General features: G+C 45.3%; 1 protein-coding gene and 8 non-coding genes across 13 annotated transcripts; 4 read left to right on the top strand and 5 right to left on the bottom strand.

Annotated features, from left to right (window-relative positions):
• Positions 1-766: 766 nt before the first annotated feature.
• trnae-cuc (transfer RNA glutamic acid (anticodon CUC)) lies at positions 767-838 on the bottom strand. The gene has a single exon. It is a non-coding gene; the product is annotated as a tRNA-Glu (tRNA).
• A 643-nt stretch (positions 839-1,481) lies between these two features.
• On the bottom strand, positions 1,482-1,554 carry trnar-acg (transfer RNA arginine (anticodon ACG)). Its single transcript has one exon. It is a non-coding gene; the product is annotated as a tRNA-Arg (tRNA).
• Positions 1,555-2,180: 626 nt separating this feature from the next.
• Positions 2,181-2,252, top strand: trnaa-ugc (transfer RNA alanine (anticodon UGC)). The gene has a single exon. It is a non-coding gene; the product is annotated as a tRNA-Ala (tRNA).
• Positions 2,253-3,784: 1,532 nt separating this feature from the next.
• On the bottom strand, positions 3,785-3,855 carry trnag-ccc (transfer RNA glycine (anticodon CCC)). The gene has a single exon. It is a non-coding gene; the product is annotated as a tRNA-Gly (tRNA).
• A 4,690-nt stretch (positions 3,856-8,545) lies between these two features.
• On the top strand, positions 8,546-8,633 carry trnay-gua (transfer RNA tyrosine (anticodon GUA)). The gene is given in 2 exon segments: positions 8,546-8,582; positions 8,598-8,633. It is a non-coding gene; the product is annotated as a tRNA-Tyr (tRNA).
• A 420-nt stretch (positions 8,634-9,053) lies between these two features.
• trnaq-cug (transfer RNA glutamine (anticodon CUG)) lies at positions 9,054-9,125 on the top strand. The gene has a single exon. It is a non-coding gene; the product is annotated as a tRNA-Gln (tRNA).
• Positions 9,126-9,278: 153 nt separating this feature from the next.
• Positions 9,279-9,350, bottom strand: trnae-cuc (transfer RNA glutamic acid (anticodon CUC)). The gene has a single exon. It is a non-coding gene; the product is annotated as a tRNA-Glu (tRNA).
• Positions 9,351-11,159: 1,809 nt separating this feature from the next.
• On the top strand, positions 11,160-11,231 carry trnaa-ugc (transfer RNA alanine (anticodon UGC)). Its single transcript has one exon. It is a non-coding gene; the product is annotated as a tRNA-Ala (tRNA).
• An 829-nt stretch (positions 11,232-12,060) lies between these two features.
• On the bottom strand, positions 12,061-24,323 carry LOC138239434 (SLAM family member 5-like). Of its 5 annotated transcripts, none has more exons than XM_069191387.1 (7): positions 24,190-24,267; positions 23,239-23,360; positions 17,794-18,102; positions 17,062-17,322; positions 15,744-15,854; positions 14,355-14,440; positions 12,061-13,200 (listed from the first exon to the last, which is right to left on the bottom strand). In XM_069191387.1, exons 3-7 carry the CDS (start codon positions 18,098-18,100, stop codon positions 13,114-13,116), a joined length of 852 nt encoding a protein of 283 aa, XP_069047488.1. In that variant the 5' UTR covers positions 18,101-18,102; positions 23,239-23,360; positions 24,190-24,267; the 3' UTR covers positions 12,061-13,113. The 5 variants fall into 5 exon arrangements, with proteins under 5 accessions (XP_069047488.1, XP_069047487.1, XP_069047485.1 ...); XM_069191386.1 differs by having other exon boundaries at positions 23,243-23,360; XM_069191384.1 differs by lacking the exon at positions 23,239-23,360 and having other exon boundaries at positions 24,190-24,323.
• Between the last annotated feature and the right edge of the window lie 928 nt (positions 24,324-25,251).

Below are 25,251 nucleotides of genomic sequence, written 5' to 3'. Positions count from 1 at the left end.
TGATGTCTATGTATAGGTTGTGGTCACTGTGCCTGTCCTGTGACACTGGGCCTATACTTCATCTGGGTCTGTTTTTGGTACCTGTCTATTACCTTAGTCAGATACTCAGCTTGTGTGTGTTGATGTTCAAGTCTGTGTTGTGTTTATGTGTGTGTGTCCCAGTGGTTGAGGTAGTGTTGTTTCGCTTATGCTGTGATTTGGTTGATTGTGGTTCGTGCTGATAAAGCAGTGCTGTCCTGAGGCAGGCTGGTGTCAGTGTGCTTCAGAACCTTCTGGCTGAGAAGGGTTCTTCTGTGGACTCAGCTCCTTGCTCAGCAGGGCCTTGTGGCAGAAGGAGAGCTGGTCACTGTTTCTCAGGTGTAACCAGTATTTTATTTCTTTTGTGTTGGCCAAATTCGGCCCTGCACACATTCTTAGGCATTGTTCTCTGCACATGGAGCATGCTTTTTACAGAACTATGGTTGTTTGCCCTTGCCCTCACATTGAATTTATATATACATATCTGAGTGCCATCCAATTTTCAGAAACATCCAGAACAAAAGAGCAGGGTCCACAGACGGACAGAGATGTACTGCAAGTACATTTATTTTTATTCAGGAGCTCACCCTGTCCTGCTGAAACTTGCATGAAAAACACAGAATTGTGTTTATCCATGCAATCTGCTACGGCTGTTTCTACTGAATGAAAATATGAGGCGCATCTGAAGGACACAGTCTTCAGTGTCCAGGAAGGCTGTAATGGACACAAACGGAGGAAAAGTAGACTCTTCCCTGACCGGGAATCGAACCCGGGCCGCGGCGGTGAGAGCGCCGAATCCTAACCACTAGACCACCAGGGAGGTGGCTAGTGTTCTCCCTGTATGTGAAGAGAAGACAGCGGTAACTGGGATTCGCGCTGGAGATCTTAATAGGACACAGAGAGCGATCGACACGCTTTTACAGACTGTGTAGCGACAGCAGCGACACTCAGAGCAGCTGTGTGTAAGACAGACAAAATAAGATCTGCTTGGAACTAAAATTTGCTTGCATAGCGAGACGGTTTGAGACTCGAAGGTGTTTGTAGGATAATATTTCCGTGGTTTATTTTCGCTTTCAGATTTTAGGAGATCATTCTCTCAGCACCCAGGGAGATGGTGGAGAGAGAGTCCGGACGTGTCTGAGAGACCGATCCCCATGGAAAGTGACGCTTTATTGATACAATTGACGCAGGAGCACAAGGAAAGACCCCACATGTGAGAATCCGCCCACAAGTAAACTTAGTTTTCTTCATGAGCTCACATGCTGCTGATTAAACTACATTAAACTCCCAGCACGACAATTGGCAGCAGGGAGCGCTGCGATTGGAGAAAACTATCAAGAATGAGAGCGGATGCTGTGATTGGATCATTCTTGGTGGCGATACGGGCCTTGATTAGCTAAGGCTACTAACAATGAACAGAAGGCAATGTGCTAGTGAGCAGCCCGATGTGTTTAAAAGAAAGACGAGCCAGGCAGGAGTCGAACCTACAATCTTCTGATCCGTAGTCAGACGCGTTATCCATTGCGCCACTGGCCCCGCTGACAGAGCGGCACCGCACCACAGTGAGCACCGCGCCGCTACTGGTACGGCATCGCCCCGCTCCAGCTTTTCTAACTTGGATACACGCGTTTTCTACATTTTATCTTTTAAAATAACATCTTCTTATATCTTTTAATGCTCCTGTCTATCAGCAAATACTTTGACGAAAGACTAATTACTTGTGAAAACCGTTTTCTTACATTTTAATACTTGGATGAATCGCAGAATTACCGTTTCTGCCTGCTTTTTATTTTCCGCGGTGTCATTGTTTCATCACCCTCAGTGTGTTACTTGGAAAGAAATACTTGTTAATTGCAACATACTCCTTTTTCCAAAACCTGACGTCGAAATGCGATTGAAATGACCAGGAACACCGCACGAATTTGGGCTGAATGTGTGAGAAAAGAAGTGCTCGTCGTCCCTTCGATAGCTCAGTTGGTAGAGCGGAGGACTGTAGTGTAGCGAATATCAGAGGTTGATCGAAAGCTCAATAGAGGCTGAAGCAAATGTTATCAGTGTTTATTGTCCTCACGTGTGAATGTCCTGTTTTTACCGTTAAAAACTCGTCACAGATCCTAACACAGAGCTGCAGTCACTGACAACCGAAGAGATGATTGCTTGTCGGGGATGTAGCTCAGTGGTAGAGCGCATGCTTTGCATGTATGAGGCCCCGGGTTCAATCCCCGGCATCTCCAGAAAGGTTTTTGTTAAATATGAGATCTACTCTTCCTACACTAGGTAAGACGCACGCTGTAGGAAGTTGTTTTTTCACGTTCCGATCCAAAGAGCTTCAAATGCCCAGTCCGACAGTAACCGAACCGGAATGAGCTCATACTCGCTCCCTGTGCTGAAACAGACTTAGCGCTTCCCCGAGCACCGTCTAGAGCTGCTGGATAGGGCTCTGCGTCCTACTGCTGCTGTCTGCCAGCAATGACTGACGAAACACTAATTGGAACAAGCAATAGGTTTATTCCATGCCGAAAAGAGAAGAAAAAACACAACGTTTCGGCCGTGGAGCCTTCTTCAGCAGTGAGAAAGACAGGGCAGTAAGCAAAGGTAATGTAGGAGAACAAAAGCCCGAAAAAGACTTAGGCTTGATCATTTCTCTTCATAAATCAATTGAGGTATTCGAATCGCATTTTTCCTTTTTCCATTACATTATGATGTCGGTCATAAACGTACGGTGACCCAGAAGTGCCAAACACAGAAACAAAAAAGAGTGCACAAACTAAAAATAGTACTCAGAGAAAAAATGGCAACACAAAAAATGAGTGCACAAACAAAAACAGTAACACAAAAAAGCGTCACGCGTGAGAAGTGTTCAAAATGGAAACAGGTTCTCATAATAATCTGTTGTCAGGGAAGAGGGCAGCGCTGAGGGGCGAGCGCGTGTTGAGCTCTTGATGAGACGTTTTTGTGAATTTTCTAAAATCTTAAAAACACCACGACAGTAGAATGTTCTGTGGAGGGCGGCCTGGTGAAAACTATTCTTTTTCCCCACATTGCGGGAAATACACTGGCTTTCTTCTTCATGAAAAACTTCTGGGAACAATCCCGCATTTCAGGTCGTCGTGCTGCTGCCGCAGCGTTATCTATAGAAATGCTGCACAATAAATAGTGTGGAGGAAGTTTTTCATGTCATAGCATTTCTGTCTCATTTTTCTTTGTGTTGCCGTTTTTTGTTTGTGCACTTGTAACCCTGTCTTACGGGAAGCCGGGTATTAGAACTGGCTATAGCTGCTCATTGACGGAGCCGTGTTTTATTAACTCCAACTCCCATAATGCACTGCTCGACTTCCTGACGGCGCCAACAAGATTTACCTGGTAGCGAGGGTTTAACTACTAGTTACTAGTCAGTTACTAGCCTGCGCGAAACGCTATTAATTCAATTCAATTCAAGGTGTTTTATTAGCATGACCGATGGGTACACTCAGTGTTGCTAAAGCAAATAAAAATGATAAAATTAGCATGAAGAAAAACATAAAATAAAGTCTGTGCTGTGGTTGAGTCTGAAGTTGCTGGCCAGTCCGACAGAAACAGAACCGGAATGAGCTCATACTCGCTCCCAGTACTGAAACAGACTCGGCGCTTCCCTAAGCACCGTCTAGAGCTGCTGGATAGGGCTCTGTGTCCGTCCACTACAGTCTTGCGATAAACTGCATTCGTAATCCACCACAGGATTAAAATAACAATATTTTGCGATGGTTGAAAAGAAACCACGTTATTATGCGCCAGCCGGGAATCGAACCCGGGTCGCAAGAATGGGAATCTTGCATGATACCACTACACCACTGGCGCAGCTGAATAAAACTTGTCAACGCAACTACTTGAGCGCTCTTTCCTCTCACAAATGACTCAGAGCGCAGGAGCGGAGTATCTGGAGCCCGATGGTTATTGATCGGTGATTGTTAAACGGGAGTGCGGACGTGTCTGTGAGACTGAAAGCGGACGGACCTGTTTGTAGGGCTCAGATGCACAGCGGCTGCAGCAGAGCATCGACATCACACAGACTAACTGGGATAGGACACAGAGAGCGATCGACACGCTTTTACAGTCTGTGTAGCGCCAACAGCGACACTCAGAGCTTCTGTGTGTAAGAAAGAGTAAATAAGATCTGCTTGGTACAAAGAAACCACGAAATCCTCAGGTGAAGTCGAGTCTTCTGCAGTCTGCAATGTAATGACCCAGACATGTTTGCACGTCCTGCTCCACGAAGTTGCCCACCCGCCCGTCGAACAGCAGAAACGACGAAACTCACCGCAATCGCTAGTGCTGCGTTTGTGCCGGTTTGTGTCGCTGTAAGTAGCGTTTGTGCTGCTTTACCGAGATATAGCGCCTTGATTTTTCGGGCAATCACGTGACTATCCACAAGGAAGTTTACGGGTACCAACAAACTCGGTACTTGAACTCCTGATTGTGATTAAAACAATGGGGGCAATTTGTTTTCCGAGTGTATCTGGTCAGGTGGGGTGGATGTTTCAATATATTTCAATATAGCGCCTTCTTTTCCTGTCAAAACGGAAAAGTCACGACCACCAGATCTTCCAGTTGTGATCTTTTCATCAGTTGAGCACAGACTTTGCAGCCTTTACGCGAATAAACAGTCTCACATTTAGGGAGGAGTTACTATGTTAGAACATTGGGTTAGATGTTTTCTTTTCATTTTTAACCATGTTCTCGAAAATGTATCGCTTGTGTACTCCTTTCATTGGTGAAGAGACGCCAGTTTCCAGATTACCGCTGGTACAACACGAGAGCCCATATTCACATTTTCGTATTAGTTTCAAGATCGATATAATTTAACATTAAAAATCAAAATTTAAGAGCACGAGCATAATAATATAATGAAAATAAACTTTACATGTCTATTAATGATCGAAGCACAAAGCAGAAGGTGTCTCCCCTACCTTAAATAAACAATTCATTGTTCAAATACCATGTATTCCTTACAGAAAGCAGCGGAGACAGTTATATTGCAAATAAAAAATGTATTTATTTCGAAGAGTATGAGACATTGTTAATCAATAAAGACGTTTAAAAATAAGCCGGTGTAGTTATAGTGCAAATAAGTAAAGCATTTTAAAAATACATTCTCATTGACAGTAAACAAGGCGATCCACCTAGCGCTGAAGGCATGAACAGCTCTCAGACCCGTGATTGGCTAAAGCCCCGAACAGTTCGGGCCGCGATTGGGTGAAAAGTGAGAATCGACACTCTGAGTGGGTAAAGCGCCACAGCGGAAGTTCCGTGTGTACTCTGTGTGCTGTATGAGCACGCTGGATACACAGTAACACATGCACTGGTTTCCAATTACTGATCATTCTAAGAGAAGTCGCAATGAGGTCAAAAGTGAATAGCAGACAAAGAACGTCATGGCATCCACAGCGAGGTAACGACTCCGATAGCATGTCACGATAGGAGTGCGGGCATCACGATCACATCGCCATACCCATTGCGACTGGCCCACCACTGTCATGGCGCCACTCGCGACATTAAATCAAAATATCCCGATATGACATACCTCGACAAAACACCCCCGCACCATGTCACGACATGGAGACCGCATATCGTGATATGACGTACCCCGATAAAAGTGCCCCGCCCCCATGTCGCGACATGAAGCCCGCATATGGCAATATGACATACCCCAACAAAAGTGCACCGCCCCCAAGTCGTGAAACAAAGCCCGCATATCGCGATATGACATACCCCGACAAAAGTGCCCCGCCCCCATGTCGCGACATGAAGCCCGCATATGGCAATATGACATACCCCAACAAAAGTGCACCGCCCCCAAGTCGTGAAACAAAGCCCGCATATTGCGATATGAAATACCCCGACAAAAGTGCCCTGCCCTCATGTCGCGACATGGAGTCTATATGTTGCGATAGGACATACCCTGACAGGATATATGATGACCCCATGTCGCGACGTAAAATCCATATATCGCTACACGTCCTATCTGGGTATATCATGTCCGGATATGAGACCTTTGTTGCGACAGCGCTACCAGGGTTGCATGGAAGCAAGGCGCCAGTCGTGATATACACTGCCTCCATATACATGCGATATACTGTACATGGGGTCCCTATCATGACATTCTGCGGAGGGCTTGTCGCGATGGTATCCCACAGTTAAACGTTTGGCAACAGCTTGTCACGGTAGGGAAAGTAAAGGAAAACTTGCCATAGAAAATTAAAACCATAGATCTTACAATCACGGTGATTTTACATACATTACAACCACAGGTTGTAAATGCATCAGTAAAGGCATCGCCCCAAGGGTAATATCGAGTGAGGCGCCATGAGAATAAAAACTGCAAAGGTATTAAAATATTAAGTTCTGAAGATCTTGTTTGATTCTTCATGATGCTTCTAAACTTGTACGAAACCCACGAAATGAGTACTGTAGTCATTCGCCTGGCGCTGCGGCCGAAGAGCGCCCGGCTGGGGTACTAGGAAAGCCGCTGACTGCAAAACGGGCGTACAGTTTGGTGAGATCGCCCGCATTCTTGTAAATAGTTCCCTGGTTTCGCACCCCTTTCATACTTGTACCCAATTGCCACCCTACCGCTGTGTAACTACCTGCCTGCTCACTCTCTCTGCTAGCGCAGGGGCGCGGGGGTGCTGTGCTGCCTGTGCCGAAAAATAAAGGCACGTGTTTCATTCAACGACTGTATGAATCTCTGTGTCCGTACTCGCCGACCCCGAAAATGCTACAGTTTTCTATTTTCGATACCAAAAGACACCTAACTGGGAAATTCGTGACTTCCCACAAGACTTAACACTCAATTGTTATAGTCGCATTACAGTGCCAATTCATCGTACCTTTAATTGCAAGATAGCGTGCTAATAAAAGCGTCAAATACATACTTTGGATGTATTTTAGCTCTGTAAACGTCGTTCACTTAAAAATACAGCTGGGCATTTAGAGGCGATCTCAATAGTTATCTGTAAAATGCACACTCGCATCTATCCGTCAATATTATCTTAATGTTAGTCATGCACTCCAAATTTTGTAATGTGTTTACAGGGGAAATTTTAGAACCTCTTCGTGCTCACCCTCCAATTTGCAATGCAATCCTCGATCGGTATAATCAGCAGAATTAGCGGAACCTTTTGATACATACTGTCTCTCTCTCACACACACAGAGGTTAAGCAACAATTACCTAGGCTGCTGAACGCTACTGTGCCACGGCGGACACACACACAAAAAACAACCAGTACAAGGTCTCAAAATCAAAACCAAATCAATAGAACACCGAACATGTAATAGCGCAAAACGCCCTCATAGCGACAAAGAGGCTTTACTTGTGTTTTTATCCATTTTTGAATTACAAAGCAGAGTAAGCAGTCCTTGACATTCAAACACATGCAAAACGACTATCTGGCGTATTTTAAAAGAAACGCCTTTCTTACTTTAAACAACAGCCTTATACAATGAGGGTTTCTGCTGGTCCATGAGGCTGCGGGTTTTCCCCTTTTACATTTTGCTAAATCATCGAGAACTTCTCTTTTGCTACTCCCGAAAAGGCACCTTAGCTGTATTTTGGCAGTAACAGGTTCGACGTTTCTGCTGGTATCAACAGATTAACACCGTTAACTTTTGCTTCAGCCGTTATTGAGCTTTCGATGAGCCTCTGAGATTCGCTATTTTGGCTTTGATGAAAGACTAATTACTTGTGCGCTTTTCACCTTCTATGTGTCACCATGAAATCCTCTGATGATGTGATAATGTGATCTTCTGCGTGTTCAATCTGTCTGAGTGAGACTAGAGTATCTGTGTGACGTTGATGCTCTGAGCGCTACAAACGGTTCCGTCCCAAAAAAATCTGTTTTTGTTAGTAACCAATATTTTATTACATTATTATCTATTATTATGTAAGCTTATTTTCGTAACCTTAATTTGGTGATTCTTGTGATTTTTGTGAGCTCACAGAAAAGACATTTCACTGCCAGCAACTACTGCTGCACGCTGTATTGTTGTGCATCTGGTAAATAAACTTTGATTTGATTTGAACAAGTGGATGTTTTCAACCTCTGCTTACTGCAGTTTCGCCTGTCGTTGCCCCGCACCACAGCTGCACCGCACCACAGTGAGCTCCGCGCCGCTACTGGTACGGCATCGCCCCGCTCCAGCTTTTCTAACTTGGATACAGGTGTTTTCTACATTTTGTCTTTTAAAAATTACATCTCCTAATATCTTTTACTGCTCCTGTCTGCCAGCAATGACTTTGACGAAAGACTAATTACTTGTGCGCTTGTGTCACGTTCAAATTCCGCTTGATTTCGACATCAAAGAAACACCGTTTTCTTCCAAAACATCATACATCTGTCACAGCTTCCAGACTTGAGATGCCAGGGTTACACCCCTACTCTCTTCAAGAAAAGCCCTGGGTTTGTTTAATGACCACAGAGAGTCAGGACCTCGGTTTTCTGCTTTGTAATTCGAAATTAAATCAAAATATAAGTAACGCATTTCGCTTTCCCTTCGATAACTCAGTTGGTAGAGCGGAGGACTGTAGTGGAAACCGCTGGGAATCCTTAGGTCGCTGGTTCGATTCCGGCTCGAAAGAAGGCGTTGTTCCATTGTTCTTTGACATCGAAAATTAAAAAAAGCAAATATCAGAGGTTTATCGAAAGCTCAATAAAGGCTGAAGCAAAAGTTATCGGTATTTATTGTCCTCACGTGTGAATGTCCTGTTTTTACCGTTAAAAACTCGTCACACGTCCTGACAGAGAACTACTTTCCTCTCACAAATGACTCAGAGCGCAGGAGCGGAGTATCTGGAGCCCGAAGGTTATTGATCGGTGATTGTTAAGCGGGAGTGCGGACGTGTCTGTGAGACTGAAAGCGGACGGACCTGTTTGTAGGGCTCAGATGCACAGCGGCTGCAGCAGAGCATCGACATCACACAGACATCGTAATCTCACGGCGGCAGGTTGAACTCGCAGATGATCACAGTGGGAACCTGTAGCTGTAGCACGTATGTCTTGGTTCTATGGTGTAATGGTTAGCACTCTGGACTCTGAATCCAGCGATCCGTGTTCAAATCTCGGTAGAACCTAAGCGGTGACTTTTACTTTCGTTTAAGGAACTGTAAAAAAATTACTTCCGGAGCAAAACAGCAGGATCCGTAGATTAGAGACTGCCACACGAATGTATTTTTATCCACGTCCTTACCACGTTCGTGAAATCTGCGAGAACAAAACGATTGTTATTCCCTGACCGGGAATCGAACCCGGGCCGCGGCGGTGAGAGCGCCGAATCCTAACCACTAGACCACCAGGGAGACGGTTGGCTCTTTCACTGTCTGTGAAGAGAAGACAGCGATCTTAACAGGACACAGAGCGCACTCGACACGCTTTTACAGTCTGTGTAGCGACAGCAGCGACACTGAGAGCTGCTGTGTGTAAGAAAGAGTAAATAAGATCTGCTGGATTCTCATTCAGTCTATGTAGCGATAATAGCGCGCACTCTGCTAGCGGGGCAAGGGCGGACAATCACAGCTCAGTGAAGCTGGTGAACGCGGCACTTACGGCTTCATAGAGCTCTTATAGCTACTGGTGAATTCCACACCGATTGATATGAGCTTAGTGTTTACTTACCACAACGCTGTTTCTGGACAGGAAATCATAAAATCATAAAAAGGCAAAAACGTAGAAGAAGGTCAGTCACAAAGGTAGGTGCCCATCGAGATCAGAAGCCATCAGCCAAGTGGGCTTGAAGGTGGGCTCCAAATCGTTAGCCAGCTCTTTTATGTTCACACGTTCTCCTGTTCCTTCTGCTCTTGTCTTGTATTTGCTTGTATGTTCTTAAGTTCCTGTATTCTTTTGCTCTATTTGTTTTGTTCTTATATTCTTTCATTTTGGGTTCTTATCTCACTCCCCAGGGGAGCCTCTCTGCTCCCTGTCCACCTGAACAGAAGACACAGCAGATTGAGAAACCTCTGGCCTGGGCGAAGCCAGGAACCGTTCAGTCCGACACACCTTTGCGCCTGACCACATCCCTAGAGCACAGCTGACAACAGTGCTCGTCTTCCTCTCTCTGAGACAGACTTCCTCCTGCCAGACTCTGACTGCAACTCGAGAGCACAGCTCGAGATAACCCTGCTCTTCCTCTCTCTGTCTCACTCTCGTTTACTCTAACACAGCTCTCCCCTGTTCACAACCGGAGAGCACAGCTCGAGACAACCCCCTTTTTCTTCCTCTGTGTCTCTCTCATCTCTTTCCTCTCCCCATGGACTGATATTGCCACACCACACGGGTTTTCCTAGAACAGAAGTCATTGCTTAAAACTCTCCTTCCTCAAAAGATGCATCTTCTCTTTGCTGCATGTTTTGCAGAATCACTAGATCATTTTGATTGTGTCCACACGAAATGTAAATGTCAGGCACAATGAATGTGGAAAGCAGTACCTGCAGATCTCTGCAGCTGGTACACAAACCAATCGAGTGAGACGTGTGAAACAAGAGGAATTCATTCATTTCACAGCTGAAAAAAACCCGTCCCAAGTGTGTGAAACCTCACCTCACAGGTGCACAAGTGCTCAACGATCAATCCCTACGTGAGCACAGGTATAGTATTCTGGGTCACCAGTGCTGCTGAGCGATGGAGCAGGAACAAGCAGCTGGAGGAGGACAGTGGAGGACAGTGGTGGACAATGTCAGCTCTCGGCACCCTGAGCACTCTGCTCCAGTCAGGGCCTGGTTTCCTGCTCCCCGGCCATTAATACCTCCAGCCCTGGAGTGTTCCCCCAAGTGTTCACCCATCAGTCAGTCGGTGCTTGAGCACAGGTAGATAAGGCTCCCAGTGCGTCAGGGTTTCTGAGAGGTGGAGCAGGAACAGGCGGCTGGCGGAGGGAGAGGGGTCTGTGTGCTGGAAGCGAGGAGGAGGAAGGCGAAGGCACCCAGATATCTGTCTCTAATGAATAAGGGCCCCAGAGTGGACCATGTCATGCAGTAGATCATGGCTTGATTATGGTGATGTAGCAGGAGCCTTACTGGACACACAGCCTCAGTCAGTGGCCCAGGACAATGTGTGGCAGGGGATGAGGAAGAGGAGGGCGAAGGTTATTATATTAGGTGAGGAGGGTGTTAGTCGGGGATGTAGCTCAGTGGTAGAGCACATGCTTTGCATGTATGAGGCCCCCCGTTCAATCCCCGGCATCCCCAGTTTGGGTTTGAGGGTCAGGCCCGGATTCCCCCTGGAGGGTGTGATGACGATGGCTGGTGGGCTGGCCAGAGGGAGCTGTGACAGAGGCTGCTGCTGTCTTCCTTCCCAAAATAAGGTTGCTGCTGGAAGAGGTGTTAGAGGGGCCAGTAGGGGGTGCTCACCCTGTGGTCTATGTGGGTCCTGATGCCCCAGTATAGTGACGGGGACATTAAACTGTAAAAAGGTGCCATCCATCAGATGAGATGTAAAACTGACGTCCTGACTCTCTGTGGTCAAAAACAGTTACCCCGGCGTCCTGGCCAAATTTCCCCCTGGGCTTTACCAATCATGGCCTCCTAATAATCCCCATCTCTGAACTGGCTTCATCATTCTGCTCTCCTCCCCACTGAGAGCTGGTGTGTGTGAGCAGACTGATGATCATCCAGGTGGGGCTGCACACTGGTGGTGATGGAGGTGAGTATCCATTACCTATAAAGTCACCTTGACATGTAAGCTAGTCATGGATGTGCTGGCACCAATGCCCTAAAAGTTCTCTGTGGCCACTCTCTCCTGCTCAGCTTCAGTGAGTATCATTCACACCTGTTTCCCATTATTCGTCTTTTCCAGAGGCCATTCCTGTCCGGATTGGGTGTGCCCTTAAACATCTTGCTTTATCTTGGAAGGTATAGACAGCACAGGCCTGGGTGGGGACTTGAAACCAAGGGAACCCCATGGTCATCCAGTCAGAAACATTGGATTTTGTTATGTCTTACTCAGTACACACTCAATACAGTACTACACTCTTAAACTCTATACTCTAGAAAGAAATATCCAAAACAAGAGCAGAAAAAAACAACAAACGCATAACATTTTATTAATTCAAGAGTCAATTTTTCAAGGTGTAGCACATGCAGGAATACAGTTTTTTTCCCAAACTTCTCCAATATGTCTACTACTGGATAAAAATCTGAAACTGCTAGAACAAAGTTTGTAGGGGGTTTTATAAAGCCATGTCCTGCCATCTGTCCTGGCTTTCCTAGCCAAATTAGCAGTATGTGTTATTTTGATATCAAGCATCTCTCATACTAACTCATCAGAACAATGTTTTTATATCTAAAGATTTAAAATATACAGATCAGAAGTAGAGGTTGTCTTGTTTCTTGTATCCTGTTGTGATGTGTTTTGATCTTGAGGCTAGAAGTTGATGAAAATGACTGATATGGCTGTATGTGCTTTTATTGTTGTGGCCAGTGTTGTCTCATTAATATGTTTAATTTTTAGAAAATGGTTTCACTGCTGTGAAAATAGATGTAATGTTTGGATTTAGGGGATATTAGAGTTTACTTGCATGTGCAATACTTTGTGAAATGCTTAAAAAATGTGTTGCTTATGACAATATAAAGTGTAATTTATTGCACTGCTCTGTGGACTTCCAAAATGGATACAAATAAATTTGACAGCTATTGACTTGTTCAGGATGGAACGCCTGAAGCAATAACATCACCGACATCTCCCGCGACAGCACTACTGTCCCACTACTGTTTCCAGCCTCTGTGGCTATTTAAGCAGAATAATGAAAGGATGTTGACAGAAGTCACAAGTAGTGGATAAACTATCATGCTCTAATTCAAGCACTACTGCTTTAGACTCACACTGCTGCAGAGAAAACAGAAAGTCCAGAGGCGTGCGTCTACCACAATGTCTGAAAGTGACCTGCAGTTTCTGGAACAGGAGGTGCACTGGGAATCATTCCTGTTGCAGCGGCGTTTCAAACTCAATGACTGTGATCTTTGGCCAAGCTCAGGTCACACATTTTTGGAATGATGGGACTACGGCGACCACTTGTCCAGTCTGACTATTTTCCACTGGGCCCCTCGCTGGCGGACGGCACTCAATATGATCTCACGCCGGCTCCCAGAGTCCTCTGCAGTTTGACATGAGACCACACCCGGTGTGCCGCACCAGGAGATGCTGACCTTGATCTTTGACCTATGGTGATCCAGGAAGAGTGTCATCTCCCGGACCCCCATGAGGTGGGGCGAGGCAGACGATTAAGTGTTAATGATAGCATAGACACAGGGCTCGTCAGCATCCTGCCGAGAGAGATTCGGGTTGAAACAACGAGCACAGGAGCTGAAGAAAGAGCACATGATCGACAACTATGGCCAGTCAGAGGCTGGAAGATAAGACTGGGCTAGAGCTCCATCAGTCAACGATAACAGGCATGTCCATGGAGAAAGAGCAGGAGACTAATTGCACTGTCTGCAAATGAGAGGAGGCCATTTGACCCATCCTGCTTATTAAGCTAACAGCCATATCGCTCTGCAACTCACAGCTAGCAGCCCACTGAAGCTCAGCAGGTGTGAGCCTGGTCAGTACCTGAATGGGAGACTCCTGGGGAAAAAAACAAGGTTGCCAGCAGGGGGTGCTCACCCTGCAGTCCATGTGGGTCCTAATGCCCCAGCGTAGTGACGGGGACACTATACTGTAAACAGGCGCTGTCCTTCGGATGAGACGTAAAACCGAGGTCCTGACTCTTTGTGGTCATTAAAAATCCCAGGGCGTTTCTCGAAAAGCATATGGGTGTAATCCCGGCGTCCTGGCCAAATTCCCCATTGGCCCTTACAAATCATGGCCTCATAATAATCCCCATCTATGAATTGGCTACATTACTCTGCTCTCCTCCCCACTGATAGCTGATGTGAGGTGAGCGTTCTGGCGCACTATGGCTGCCGTCGCATCATCCAGGTGTTGCTGCACATCTGTGGTGGTGGAGGGGAGTCCCCATTACCTGTAAAGCGCTTTGAGTGGAGTGTCCAGAAAAGCCTATATAAGTGTAAGCAATTATTATTTGTAGTTTTTTGTAGATGAGCAAATCTTAAACTAATCCTAAACTAATTCCCCTTTGGTTTCTGCTTGTGACCCTGTGTCCTTGTTTCACCACTGAGTGTGAAACAGGCCCCTGGGCTCAACCTTTCTCTGCCTGGATCAAACCCCTTCTCAGTCTCAGCCCCACTGTTCCAGAGGAGACTGAGCTGCCTCAACCTGTCCATGGCAGAGGTCAGGGAGTGTCAAACCGAGCTCTGAGAGCAGGACAGTCGGTGACCAGTCGGGACAGCAGTCGGACAGAGACAGTGACTCACCGACTTGGGGCTGGGAGCTGACCCCGGAGTCTGGGGCTGGGAGGAGCTGAGCTGTACGTCAGCGTACACGACATCACTGTGAGGACCTTAACACAGCGAGAGAGAGGAGACAAGAGGGAATCAATCTGTAATAAACGCACGCAACAGGACAGGAGGCACAGCGAGAGAGAGGAGATCACAGAGAATCCCTCAGTAATAAACACAACAGTACAGGAGGCACAGTGAGAGAGAGGAGGAGTAATCACAGGCCAGCGTTCTACCGTCCCTGAAAACCCAGAGTGCTTACCCAGTAATCTGAAATCCTGTATTATGCCTAACAAGCCAATAAGACAAAATACCGTCTTTATTTACAATGACAGAATATGACTCTGAGCTAAATTTCCCTTCCTAAAATCCAGAAGCCTCAAAGAGAATGAGAATCTGCCTATTCTTAAAAATATACCATTAACATGTAGAGGATGTCTTCCTCATAAGGATTTCAGAATTAAGGAAATCAGAGTTTCCTAAAATATAGGACAGCTGTTGGGTGTGGTCAAATTTTCAATTTTAAAATACAGTTTCTGCTCACTTTGACATGAAAGCTGGTCACGGATGTGCTGGCACCAATGCCCTATTCTCTGAGCTACAGGGTTTTGCTTGTAGCAAAAGCTCCCTGTGGCCTCTCTCTCTCCTGCTCAGCTTCAGTGAGTATCATTCACACCTGTTTCCCATTATTCATCTTTTCTACCCCCATCCCTCCACAGGCCATTTCTGTCTGGAATGAGTGTGCCCTTAACCATCTTGCTTTATCTTGGAAGATATAGACAGCACAGGCACAGGAGGGAAAACAGAGAACACACACAACAGTACAGGAGACGGTGAGAGAGGAGATAACACTGAAAATTGGGAAAGCAAGATTTTATTAAGTCTATTCTTGTTTTACTGACACAAACATTCAGAATCATAGACTTTAAATCAAGGGGTGTTAAAATTACTCGAAGAATACTGCATACTTTTTTCAATAATATGGCTGATCAGTGCTGAGAACGTCAGAGTTTAAAGGAATGTTCTACACTGACGTTCTTAAGATACAGGACATATCTGGTATTGAACTGGAAGACTAGTGGGGACCAGATACAAGAGATCAAAGTTCTCAAACTTCAGCCCTCAACCCAGGGATTCTTTAGAATCAACAGTGAAAACTCCAGCAAAGGACAGAAGTGGACACTGTGTGGAAGAGCATTTAAAACTGTGATCAGGAAGCGCTTCTTTACACAAAGGGTGGTGGGACTGTGGGACAGTGTTGCTGAGCCAGTCATTGAAGCCGATGTCCTGGCTTCTTCCAAGAAACATCTGGATGAGATCCTCTTATCGATTAGGGATACACTAGAAAATACTGTAGACTCTTACCTTCTTTGTTCTTGTCTCTCAAGTGTTTCCAGTAGCACAGTGCAGCAGAAACAACCACCACAATCACAGACAGGACTCCCAGCACAATCGGGACTGTAGGCTCTGTTGAGACTAAAATATTATTTTAAAAAACAAAACAAATTTATGACCCAGTATTGAGTTAATAAATTAAAGCATATACAGCTTCACTTGTATATTTAATCAACTTTTGCAGGAAAATTGAAAGACAGCACCACAAACTATAGATCTTAAGAAACAAAACAACTTTTCCTTAATTTCTATAAGATTATTTTCCTGATTATACATTAAAAAGATGCACTCTTTTCAAAGATCACAAACTGCTTATTTGCAATTTTTACAGTAAAGACCTAATATCGTAAATGTAAAACCTTGTTAAATCACAAAGTATCAAAAACCCAATGTTCTTACTACGTAGCTGCAAAAACTCTTGTCACGTATCTGGACCTGAATCCAAATAATACCCACAGAAAAAAAGAATGAGTGAGTGGGATCCAACGCTCAATGTGAAAGGAGCGCTCTGAAAGGTGAAACTAGCTGTCATTCAGTTAAATCTGACTATTTAGAGATTTAGGGAAGGTTCATGCTGTAGGTGTCCACAGCAAAGAGTTTCATTTTGTCTGCTTGTGAATAAAGTGATGCCGAAACTCTTATATGATGGGCTCCCACAGCCCATAATAATAATAAGTTAGACATTTAAAAACCCATCATTCAGAATAGATGCCAAAGGGACTATGTGGAATTCAAGCCCACACAGGCCTGTAGTGATACAGTGGCAGACAAGTGGCACTGTCTGATTCTCTTCCTCCCGATGGTTTGAATCTTATAACCTTATAAAAATAATGAATCTTATTATTATTATCTTAAATTATCTTACAAATGTCTTAGTAATTACTTTTAAAGCAGGACAGAGTAGTCTGAATGACCCATTTCAAACAGAGAACAGAGGCACTTCTTACACAAAGTGTGGTGGGGGTGTGCAGCAGAGCTTCCCAGCCATGTATGAGATCCTGGGATGAATTATATACTAACAACCAAGGGGGCAGGGAGTGTGAACAGTGGGAGTGTGACTTCAGCAGCTGTGCACTTTGTAACTGTGTCAGTGTTCGCAGTCCTGGCTGTGATTCGGAATAAGCACACCCTGAAGAGACAGTGATGGGCTGAATGGTCTCTTCTCATTTCAAAACAATAAAAGTTGTTGAAATGCACTTTATATTGTTTCATACTCCCCTTAATCCAATTGAAAACCATTACTACTACCATTCCCACTCAAACACTTCAAACACAAACAAGTGCTGACCTGTCTCTTTGCAGTTCTGAATAGATACTGTCTCATTGCTGACTGGGTTAGAGGCCACACAGCTGTAGGAGTGAGAGAGCCCTTCTGTCTCCAGAGGGAGAGTCAGGGGGGTGTTGAGATCAGGGTTGCTGGTGTGGTCCAGTATCGTCCCGTCTCTCTGCCAGGACAGGGTCACCTCTCTCCCGTTACTCACAGAGCACAGCAGAGAGCAGCTCTCACTGACCTGGGACACTGTGGACACCTGAGGCTTGGACACTTTGCCTGTGGAGATACATCAGCAGTAGTGAGACACCAGACACCAGTCAATAATAACCACTCACTGACAGTCTGAGAGGAGCTGCAGTACAGAGAGACTCAGTCTGGCTCATCTTTCACTCCCTTAACCACCTACTTTAACAATGTTATAATTCTAAAACGGTAACCGAGGACACACACCACAACAAGAAACAAACAGCTTCTCTTAATACTAGGCCATAATTAATTAAATATCTAAAAGCACTTTTCCATTGTAAACTTTACAGAAACATGTTCTATGACTGTAATAAATTAGAAATGATCATAAAGACTAATTGTGCTTTTATGTGGAATGAGCTTTTATTCCAAATTTAAATGCACTCAATGGTTAAATGAACTTGGTCAGGGAGTTCCAGAGTCTGAATACTCTGTTTGACACAATGGAGACACTGACTGTCCATTGTCAGGATAAGTGCTTGTCACGGTGGTTATACTTACTGTATACTTTTAGGAAGAAAATCTCTTTGACCGTCTCCTGTCCATCATTATTCTGTATATTATAATTCCCAGAGTCCTGTGTGTTCAGGTCTGTGATTTTAAAGAGCCCAGTCTGACTGTCCCAGGACACTCTCCCTTTGAATCTCTGCACAAAATCAGTGGTGCCCTTTCCATCAATCACTGCTGCTATACCAACACTTTCATGTTTTAAAAAGCCTCTCTGTAACACTGCGGCTTCAAAAGTGACCGACTGTCCCACAGCACGAACCAGCTGCTTCCCCTCAGACTGGGCTGAGGATGGGTCCATCCCTGTGGAGGAGAGAGCAGACAGGTGACCTCAAAACAAGCTTCACTGTCAGTGTTGATGCCATGTGTTTTATATTGTTCTGATGCAAAACACTGTTTATGCTATGACACAGTGTCCTAGAATATTTGGACACTTAAAAAAAACATTTTTAAATGCACAAACTATTCTGCAGCAAGTACTCACGCACTGCAATAGCATATTGTATTATACATACTTGGTGCAGTTAGTGTACTGTAGTGTCCAGTCAGTGTGTCTGTACTGTATTAACCCCTCTCTCTCAGTGCAGTGTTAATGTCCTGTAGTGTCCAGTCAGTGTGTCTGTACTGTATTAACCCCTCTCTCTCAGTGCAGTGTTAATGTCCTGTAGTGTCCAGTCAGTGTGTCTGGACTGTATTAACCCCTCTCTCCCAGTGCAGTGTTAATGTACTGGAGTGTCCAGTCAGTGTGTCTGTACTGTATTAACCCCTCTCTCTCAGTGCAGTGTTAATGTCCTGTAGTGTCCAGTCAGTGTGTCTGTACTGTATTAACCCATCTCTCTCAGTGCAGTGTTAATGTCCTGTAGTGTCCAGTCAGTGTGTCTGTACTGTATCGACCCCTCTCTCTCAGTGCAGTGTTAATGTACTGGAGTGTCCGGTCAAGGGAGTGTTACAAGTATACAGGAACAACTTGCAGGCATACAGTGTCTCTTAGGAAGAAGAAAAAGTTGTTACGACTTAAAGGAATATTACTTATCTCTCTCTATTTCACAGCCTGGAAAGCAGAGCAAAATAATTATGTTATGAAAGGACCAGAGCCTGTCAATATTGATCACTTGAGACACATCAAATTGCCCTTTTTATTAAGTTTACTTTAACCGCAGTGTTGTAAAGCAGGCTGCTGGTCACAGGCTGTAGGAGTCAGATTGTGATTCTGGCTCCACTTCTGGGACCTTAAGTTTGTGGTCTGAGCACAACTGTTGAAAAATGAGACAACAGACCACCAGACCATCACTGTGCAACTGAGCATGTTTGCACATCAGCTGCTCATGGTTCTAACTTCTTTCAAAAATTTTAATTTGTGATCTGAAATAACATAGAGATGAAGCACTAGCTCATAAGACTCCTGATGCACTGCAGTTAGATCCATGTCAGGTTTATTTTAGACGGAGACACTTAAATCAGGAGATAATGACGCTGCTGGGTAAAGTATTCATTCTGAGTCAACCAGCACACTCAGATGTGTGCAGTGAAAACAACAGGCAGAGCCTGCAGCTGGAAACCCTGGAGTGGATCTCACTGCTGTGCAGCGGGAGTCAGACCTGGTGCCCTGCAGTGTTAGAGGGGTCCTGGTGCTGACAGGGAGGTAACAACCAGTTCATGAACTGTGTCAGTGAACCCCAGGATGAAGGATCTGACCTTCTGTGATGGGGCTCTATTTCCCAGCAGCCATATCACTCTGCAGCTCACAACTGGCAGCCCACTGCCTGGTCAGTACCTGGATGGGACACCTCTTTGGAAAAAGGTTGCTGCTGGAAGAGGTGTTAGTGGATTTGGCGATGCATTTATAGAACAGCTAGATTCACTTATGGCCACCCAGCACTCTCAGGAAGGGAGAATTAGCACTGGGCTGTACTGTATTCTGTTAATTTAGGAAGCCATGTGTTTCTCTTGTTGGTCTGTTTAGGAATTCTTTAGGATTGCAGGTTACAGGAGCAGCATTCTGGGTTTCTGGGTCTAGAACTTAAGCCTATGAGATGTCTTCTTTTGTAAGTGTACCTTTTACATTGAATGTTGTGTTGCTATGTTGTTATTGGAAATGAATATTCATTTGAATCATCTGTACTACGAACCAGGAAACGTTTATGAGGCCCTAATAAAAAATCCTGATGCTAATGCCTTTACCATGTGGCAATACGGCACCTTCAATTGCAAAAGCTCCTGAAAAGGACCTTTCCAAGTTCAGACCTGTGACTTCACTCATCTTGTGGTACTATTTCGTTTCTGAGTTTAAGCTCAGTGCTGGGCAGCGTCAGGATAAGAGAATGAACGTACAGTACAGTCCGCTATTCACAAACTGCAGCCAACTAGAATATTGTGGAGGAATTCAGAAGTGACAAAGGATGAGGATGAACACAGATAGATGCTAAAGAACAGACTTTCCCACAGAATTTGAGCCCAAAGCCAACAAACTTGGCAAAACAAGAGGCAAGAAAACTCATGTTTAAGAGCCCCTAGTGATTTTCTATTTCGGATTTGGTGAATACCCAAAAATTAGTTTGTTAAAGGTAATCAAAGAGCTTCCATATTTTTATCTGCATTTGGATGTGGTGATAAGGGCAGCTAAAGCAAGCCACCAGTAATGCCATTGTAGAAAAACAGGAAACACCAACATAAAGTGTCTAAATACTGTAGGTTGTTGGGGCACCACGAGCCACCAGAAGAGCTTCAGTGAGCCTGGGCAGAGACTCTCGAAGTGGCCGGAAGTCTCCTGGAGGGGTGCGGCACCTTTCCTCCTGGAGAAATTCCAGCATTTGGAATCAGCGGCCAAGTGGAGCCAGAGGTACGAGACCACGAGGCACCAACCACAGGCCCCATACAAGGGGTGAGCAGGCATCTGGTCACCGGAGAGCGTCTGGATGGCCCTGCACCAGAGGCTGGCGATCAGAGAGGTCCTTCACAGACACTCGCTCACCAGCAATCCGCACTGCCCCCGGGACACGGGCTTCACCGGGGAGACGCCAGGGCGGCGTGGGGCAGAGCTGACAACACCGTGCAGCTCCTGGGAGCGGGAACAGGGCTAAGCTACCAGAGCATCCTACCGGGACCAGCACTTTCCGGATTGGACAAGGGGACACAGTACTTGGCTTGTCTGCTGGTGTCCCTGATACAACAAGGAATAGAGTTTATAGCAAAAGTCCGGGAGGGATGACAACAACCCAGCTCAATCAGACTCAGCTGCCAGTCATTAGCAATTGCTCCAGACAATCCATTGCTCTCCCAAATAATATAAATACCTATGAGATCCCTGTGTCTCTCTCTTGCACGTCTCTTGCATCCCACCTCCACCTCTGCAGCTACCCCTTGGTCACCCTGCAGGGGGCTCCTGTCTCCTTGTCTTCTGGCCAGGAGGCCAGCCCTCAGCCGAGCGGGTTAGGCCACAATTTTACTCCATGCTTTCATCTTGGGCGTTTGTCATTCCTCGTGAACAATGGAACGTGAGGAACACTCTCATTCGGCACAGCGCAGAGTGGGGACTGAGGGAGCTGGAGGAGAGGATCCTGGCGGACCTCAGAGGGAGGATGAAGCATGACATCACCAGATGGGGCTTCTCCATGGCGAGAGAGCACTAGAAGGGACTGTGGGCCCTGTATAGGGACTAAAGTAGAGACCCCTGTTCCCGGAGCTTCTGCAGAGGACTTGGCAGCCACAGTTTCAGAGCCAGGACAGGGGAAAGAGACATGGACAACAGCAAGCGGTAGGGCTTGGAAGGACTCTTTCATTGTGCAAATCTGGCACTGATTGATGATGGACACTCACCTCTTTTGAAACGTTTTCATTTGATGATAGCTTGAGATTTTGTTAGAACGTGTACCAGTTGTGAGATGTTTTCTTAAAAATCAAGTTTCTTGTGATAGAAAAAAAAATTGGAGTGCTGTTTGATAGCGATGGTTAATCAGGGTGTTTCAGGTGCTGCTCCAGAATCTCCCATAGGAACGTAGTTAGGTGGAAATGTGGTGACAGAGACGTCCATGGTGTCTGATTCACGTCGTTTTCACGCTCATCAAACCCACCTGTGCCCAGTCCTGCCCTGAGGATGGGGACACTATCATCCTGGGAGATTCCTCTCCCATCAGGATAGAAATGCTTCATGATCATGATCACTCAGAACGGCTTGGTATTTATTCACATTTACTGTACCTCACCGGCAACTGGGCCTGCCCAGCACTGTCGCACATAACCCCGAGCATGATGGGATGTTAATTGTTTAATTAACTCAGGAGCCACACCTGTGTGGAAGCACCTGCTTTCAGTACACTTTTTCATTTACTCAAGTGTTTCCTTTATTGTTGTAGCTAGCTGTAGATTGTCATAGTTTGGGATTTGCAATAAAAAATACATATTTAACCTTAATGTTATGTGTGTATTTAAAGTTGGACTGAAATAATATCAAGCTGTGGTGCAAAAATCTAGGCTGAAATATTTCTGTCTCTGTTTTAATTGATCTTAGAAACGTTGGTTGGCAAAAGACAAAAGGTTGTGGGTTTTATTTTTTTAAAAAGCAAACTGTCTCAACAGTCTAGAATACATCTGGAGAAAAGAAAGTCATTCAAAGTGAATGATATTACTGCAAAATCTGTCTTGTCTTTCCTCCTCTTTGCAACACTGGTCCATGTGGAAAACGCTTCTGGTAAGACGTGATAGCGTAACTCAGAAGAGGAAAGCTCAGTAACAGGAAACGATTGGTGAGGAACAGCAGGCATTAAACACAACACAGCTATTTTAGGAAAGTCCCATTTCTCGTGTCAAAATTTAACAGCTTTGCCGTCTCCATCCTACAAACCGGAGCAGCGCTGTGAGCTGCCAGGCCTAGAGAAAGCTTGCTCAGGTGGGCGTTTTCAGCCTCCTTGACACATGGATCACGGCAGGGACAAGGAGAGCTGGACCACTCACATACTGTACCAACACGGAGACCCGGAGCTCCTACACCAGGCGTTCCGGGACAAACGGCGCAGGCTGGCCGTCTTGTGAAAACCCTTATTTTGAGCCTGCAGTAGCACAGCCTCTGCATGGTGTAAATGTGTCATCTGACCAAAAGCCCAGCAGATTGGGAAATCAAGATATCCTGTCTGTAGAGCTGACTGTCTTGTTTCCACACTGTCTATTTTTGTCTCTGCTTTAACTCCTTGTTTTATCACTGGTAAAAGTCAGAGCACAAGGAAGGAGACAACACACACACACACACACACATACACACACACACACACACTTGGCGCTGTCATGATAACACCAGACAGGTGGCAAACGAGTCGAGACCTTACAGCCCATGTAGCCCAGCGGGTAGTTAGAAGCTCATTGATCGGAGGACCTCATCCAGCTTGTTTCTTGATAGAATTTAGAGTATTTGTTTAGCAACAGGGGGAGACAGCTTGTTATACACACCCACCACATGTTGTGTAGGAAGTGCCTCCTTCTATTCTCAATTTTAAAAGCAAACGTTTTTCTCAAGACATCCACTGGGTTGACTTTGAAGATATGGATCAGGTCCCCTCATAGTCTTCTCTCTTCAGGACAAAAGAGATTCATTTTCTTCTGTCTGTCAGGGTGGGACACTCCCTTCAGACTAAAGAGACTCAGTTCCTTCAGTCTGTCAGGGTGGGACACTCCCTTCAGACTAAAGAGACTCAGTTCCTTCAGTCTGTCAGGGTGGGACACTCGCTTTAGCCCAGGAATAGATGTGGCTGCTATCCTCTGGACTAATTCCAGAGCAGAAATATATTTTCTATTACATGGAGACCACAATCGCACACAGTAGTTTAAGCCAAGAAAGTCCATTAAGATTCTTTGTACACCAACCGACAACGCTATTTTTAACATTTGGCTGACAACACATTGACATTTTGGCACGCAAAGTACTCGTATGTACTGTACAGCAGAGGTTTCACATCTTCTAACAAATCAACCATGATATAAACACACAGCAGGTAGCCAGTTAAGACCTACACATAGTAAAAAAAAAAACGAGTCAGTTATTTTATGTGCATGGCTTCATGGGTTTTTGTCAGCTCACCTCCTGATTGGTAAATAAACTTCACATGGTATTGATATCACTGCTATTGCTTCTGCTTCGACTACTGCAACTACTACTGCTGTTATCCCTGCAGCTGCCTCTGTTTCTAGTACTATAACTGTCACTGCTATTACTACTACAGCTCTTATTACCACTACAACCGTTACTACTGCTGAAACAGCTGCTACAGCGACAGCCTCTGCTTCTACTAGTACTGTTGCTACTGCTATTAACTACTACTATGTCTATTAGTGGCTACTAGACCACTGCAGCTAGGAACAGTGACAGTGTGGCTAGTCCAGCGAAGATGAAGAAGCTCTTACCAGCAGACCAGAGGATCAGCAGCAGAGTGACACTGACTCGCCTCATGACTGTGACTGCTCTGGAACTGGAGAAATGGCAGCAGATCAGAGTGAATGCTGTCTCGCTTCTGCTTCCTGTGTGTTCCAACCCCCCTCTCTCGAATCCCTCCTCCTGTGGCCTGAAGCTCTGCAGACAGGAGTGTAATCGTCGAGCTTAACCAGTGGACCCTTGAAACAGCATCAGAATGTGTTGTCACCTTATCAAAGCCGACTGACACACCTGAAGAGGCTCGCAGCTAAAAGGTTGTTATTAATAAGAAGAATATATTGTATTTATAAAGCACCTTTCCAAACCCAGGGATGCTGTAGTGCTAAAATGAACAAAAATTTTAAAATGATAAATCGGGAGCATACAGGTTTATACAGATAGAATATAGGTCAGACAGATATAGGCCCTAGTAAAGACGTGAGTTTTAAGTTTGGATCTGAAGAGAGTCAAAGAATGCAGCTTCAGGGAATTTGAACGTCCACCAGAGTTTGATGTTACAGGGAGGAGAGTTAAGTGACGGAGAGAGTGGATCAGAGGGGGGAGAAGTATTCATGTCAATCTGAGCATCACACGCTTAACAGTGAAACTGAAGACTACGTTTGTGTATCATCTGATGAAGAGGGAGCATATAAATAATAAAAAGCAAAGGGCCCAAGACTGAGCCCTGAGGGACACCGTGACCGACTGGGGCCAGGAGGGGATTTATGAGCACCAAGAGAGACAAAATGCTGCCTGCCGGTCAGATAAGAGCAGACCCAGTTAAAGACAGTACCCCCAACAGACAAGGATGTCTGCAAGCAATTGAGCAACACTGAATGATTTACTGTATCAAAAGCAGCACTACGATCAAGGAGCAGAAGGACACTTTTATCCCCCGAGTCAGACGCAACAAGTAGATCGCTCGCAGCCCAGTCTCGGCGCTATGATTAGAGTGAAAACGGGACTGGAATGGTTAAAACAAGTCAGTACCTACTTTAATCATGTGAGTCTGCAGTTGACGTGCCACCACATTTTCTAAAACCTTAGAAAATATG

Source organism: Lepisosteus oculatus, chromosome 6 (genome assembly GCF_040954835.1).
Source record: "Lepisosteus oculatus isolate fLepOcu1 chromosome 6, fLepOcu1.hap2, whole genome shotgun sequence".
NCBI lineage: Eukaryota > Metazoa > Chordata > Actinopteri > Semionotiformes > Lepisosteidae > Lepisosteus > Lepisosteus oculatus.
This window is presented reverse-complemented; position numbering and strand designations above follow the sequence as displayed.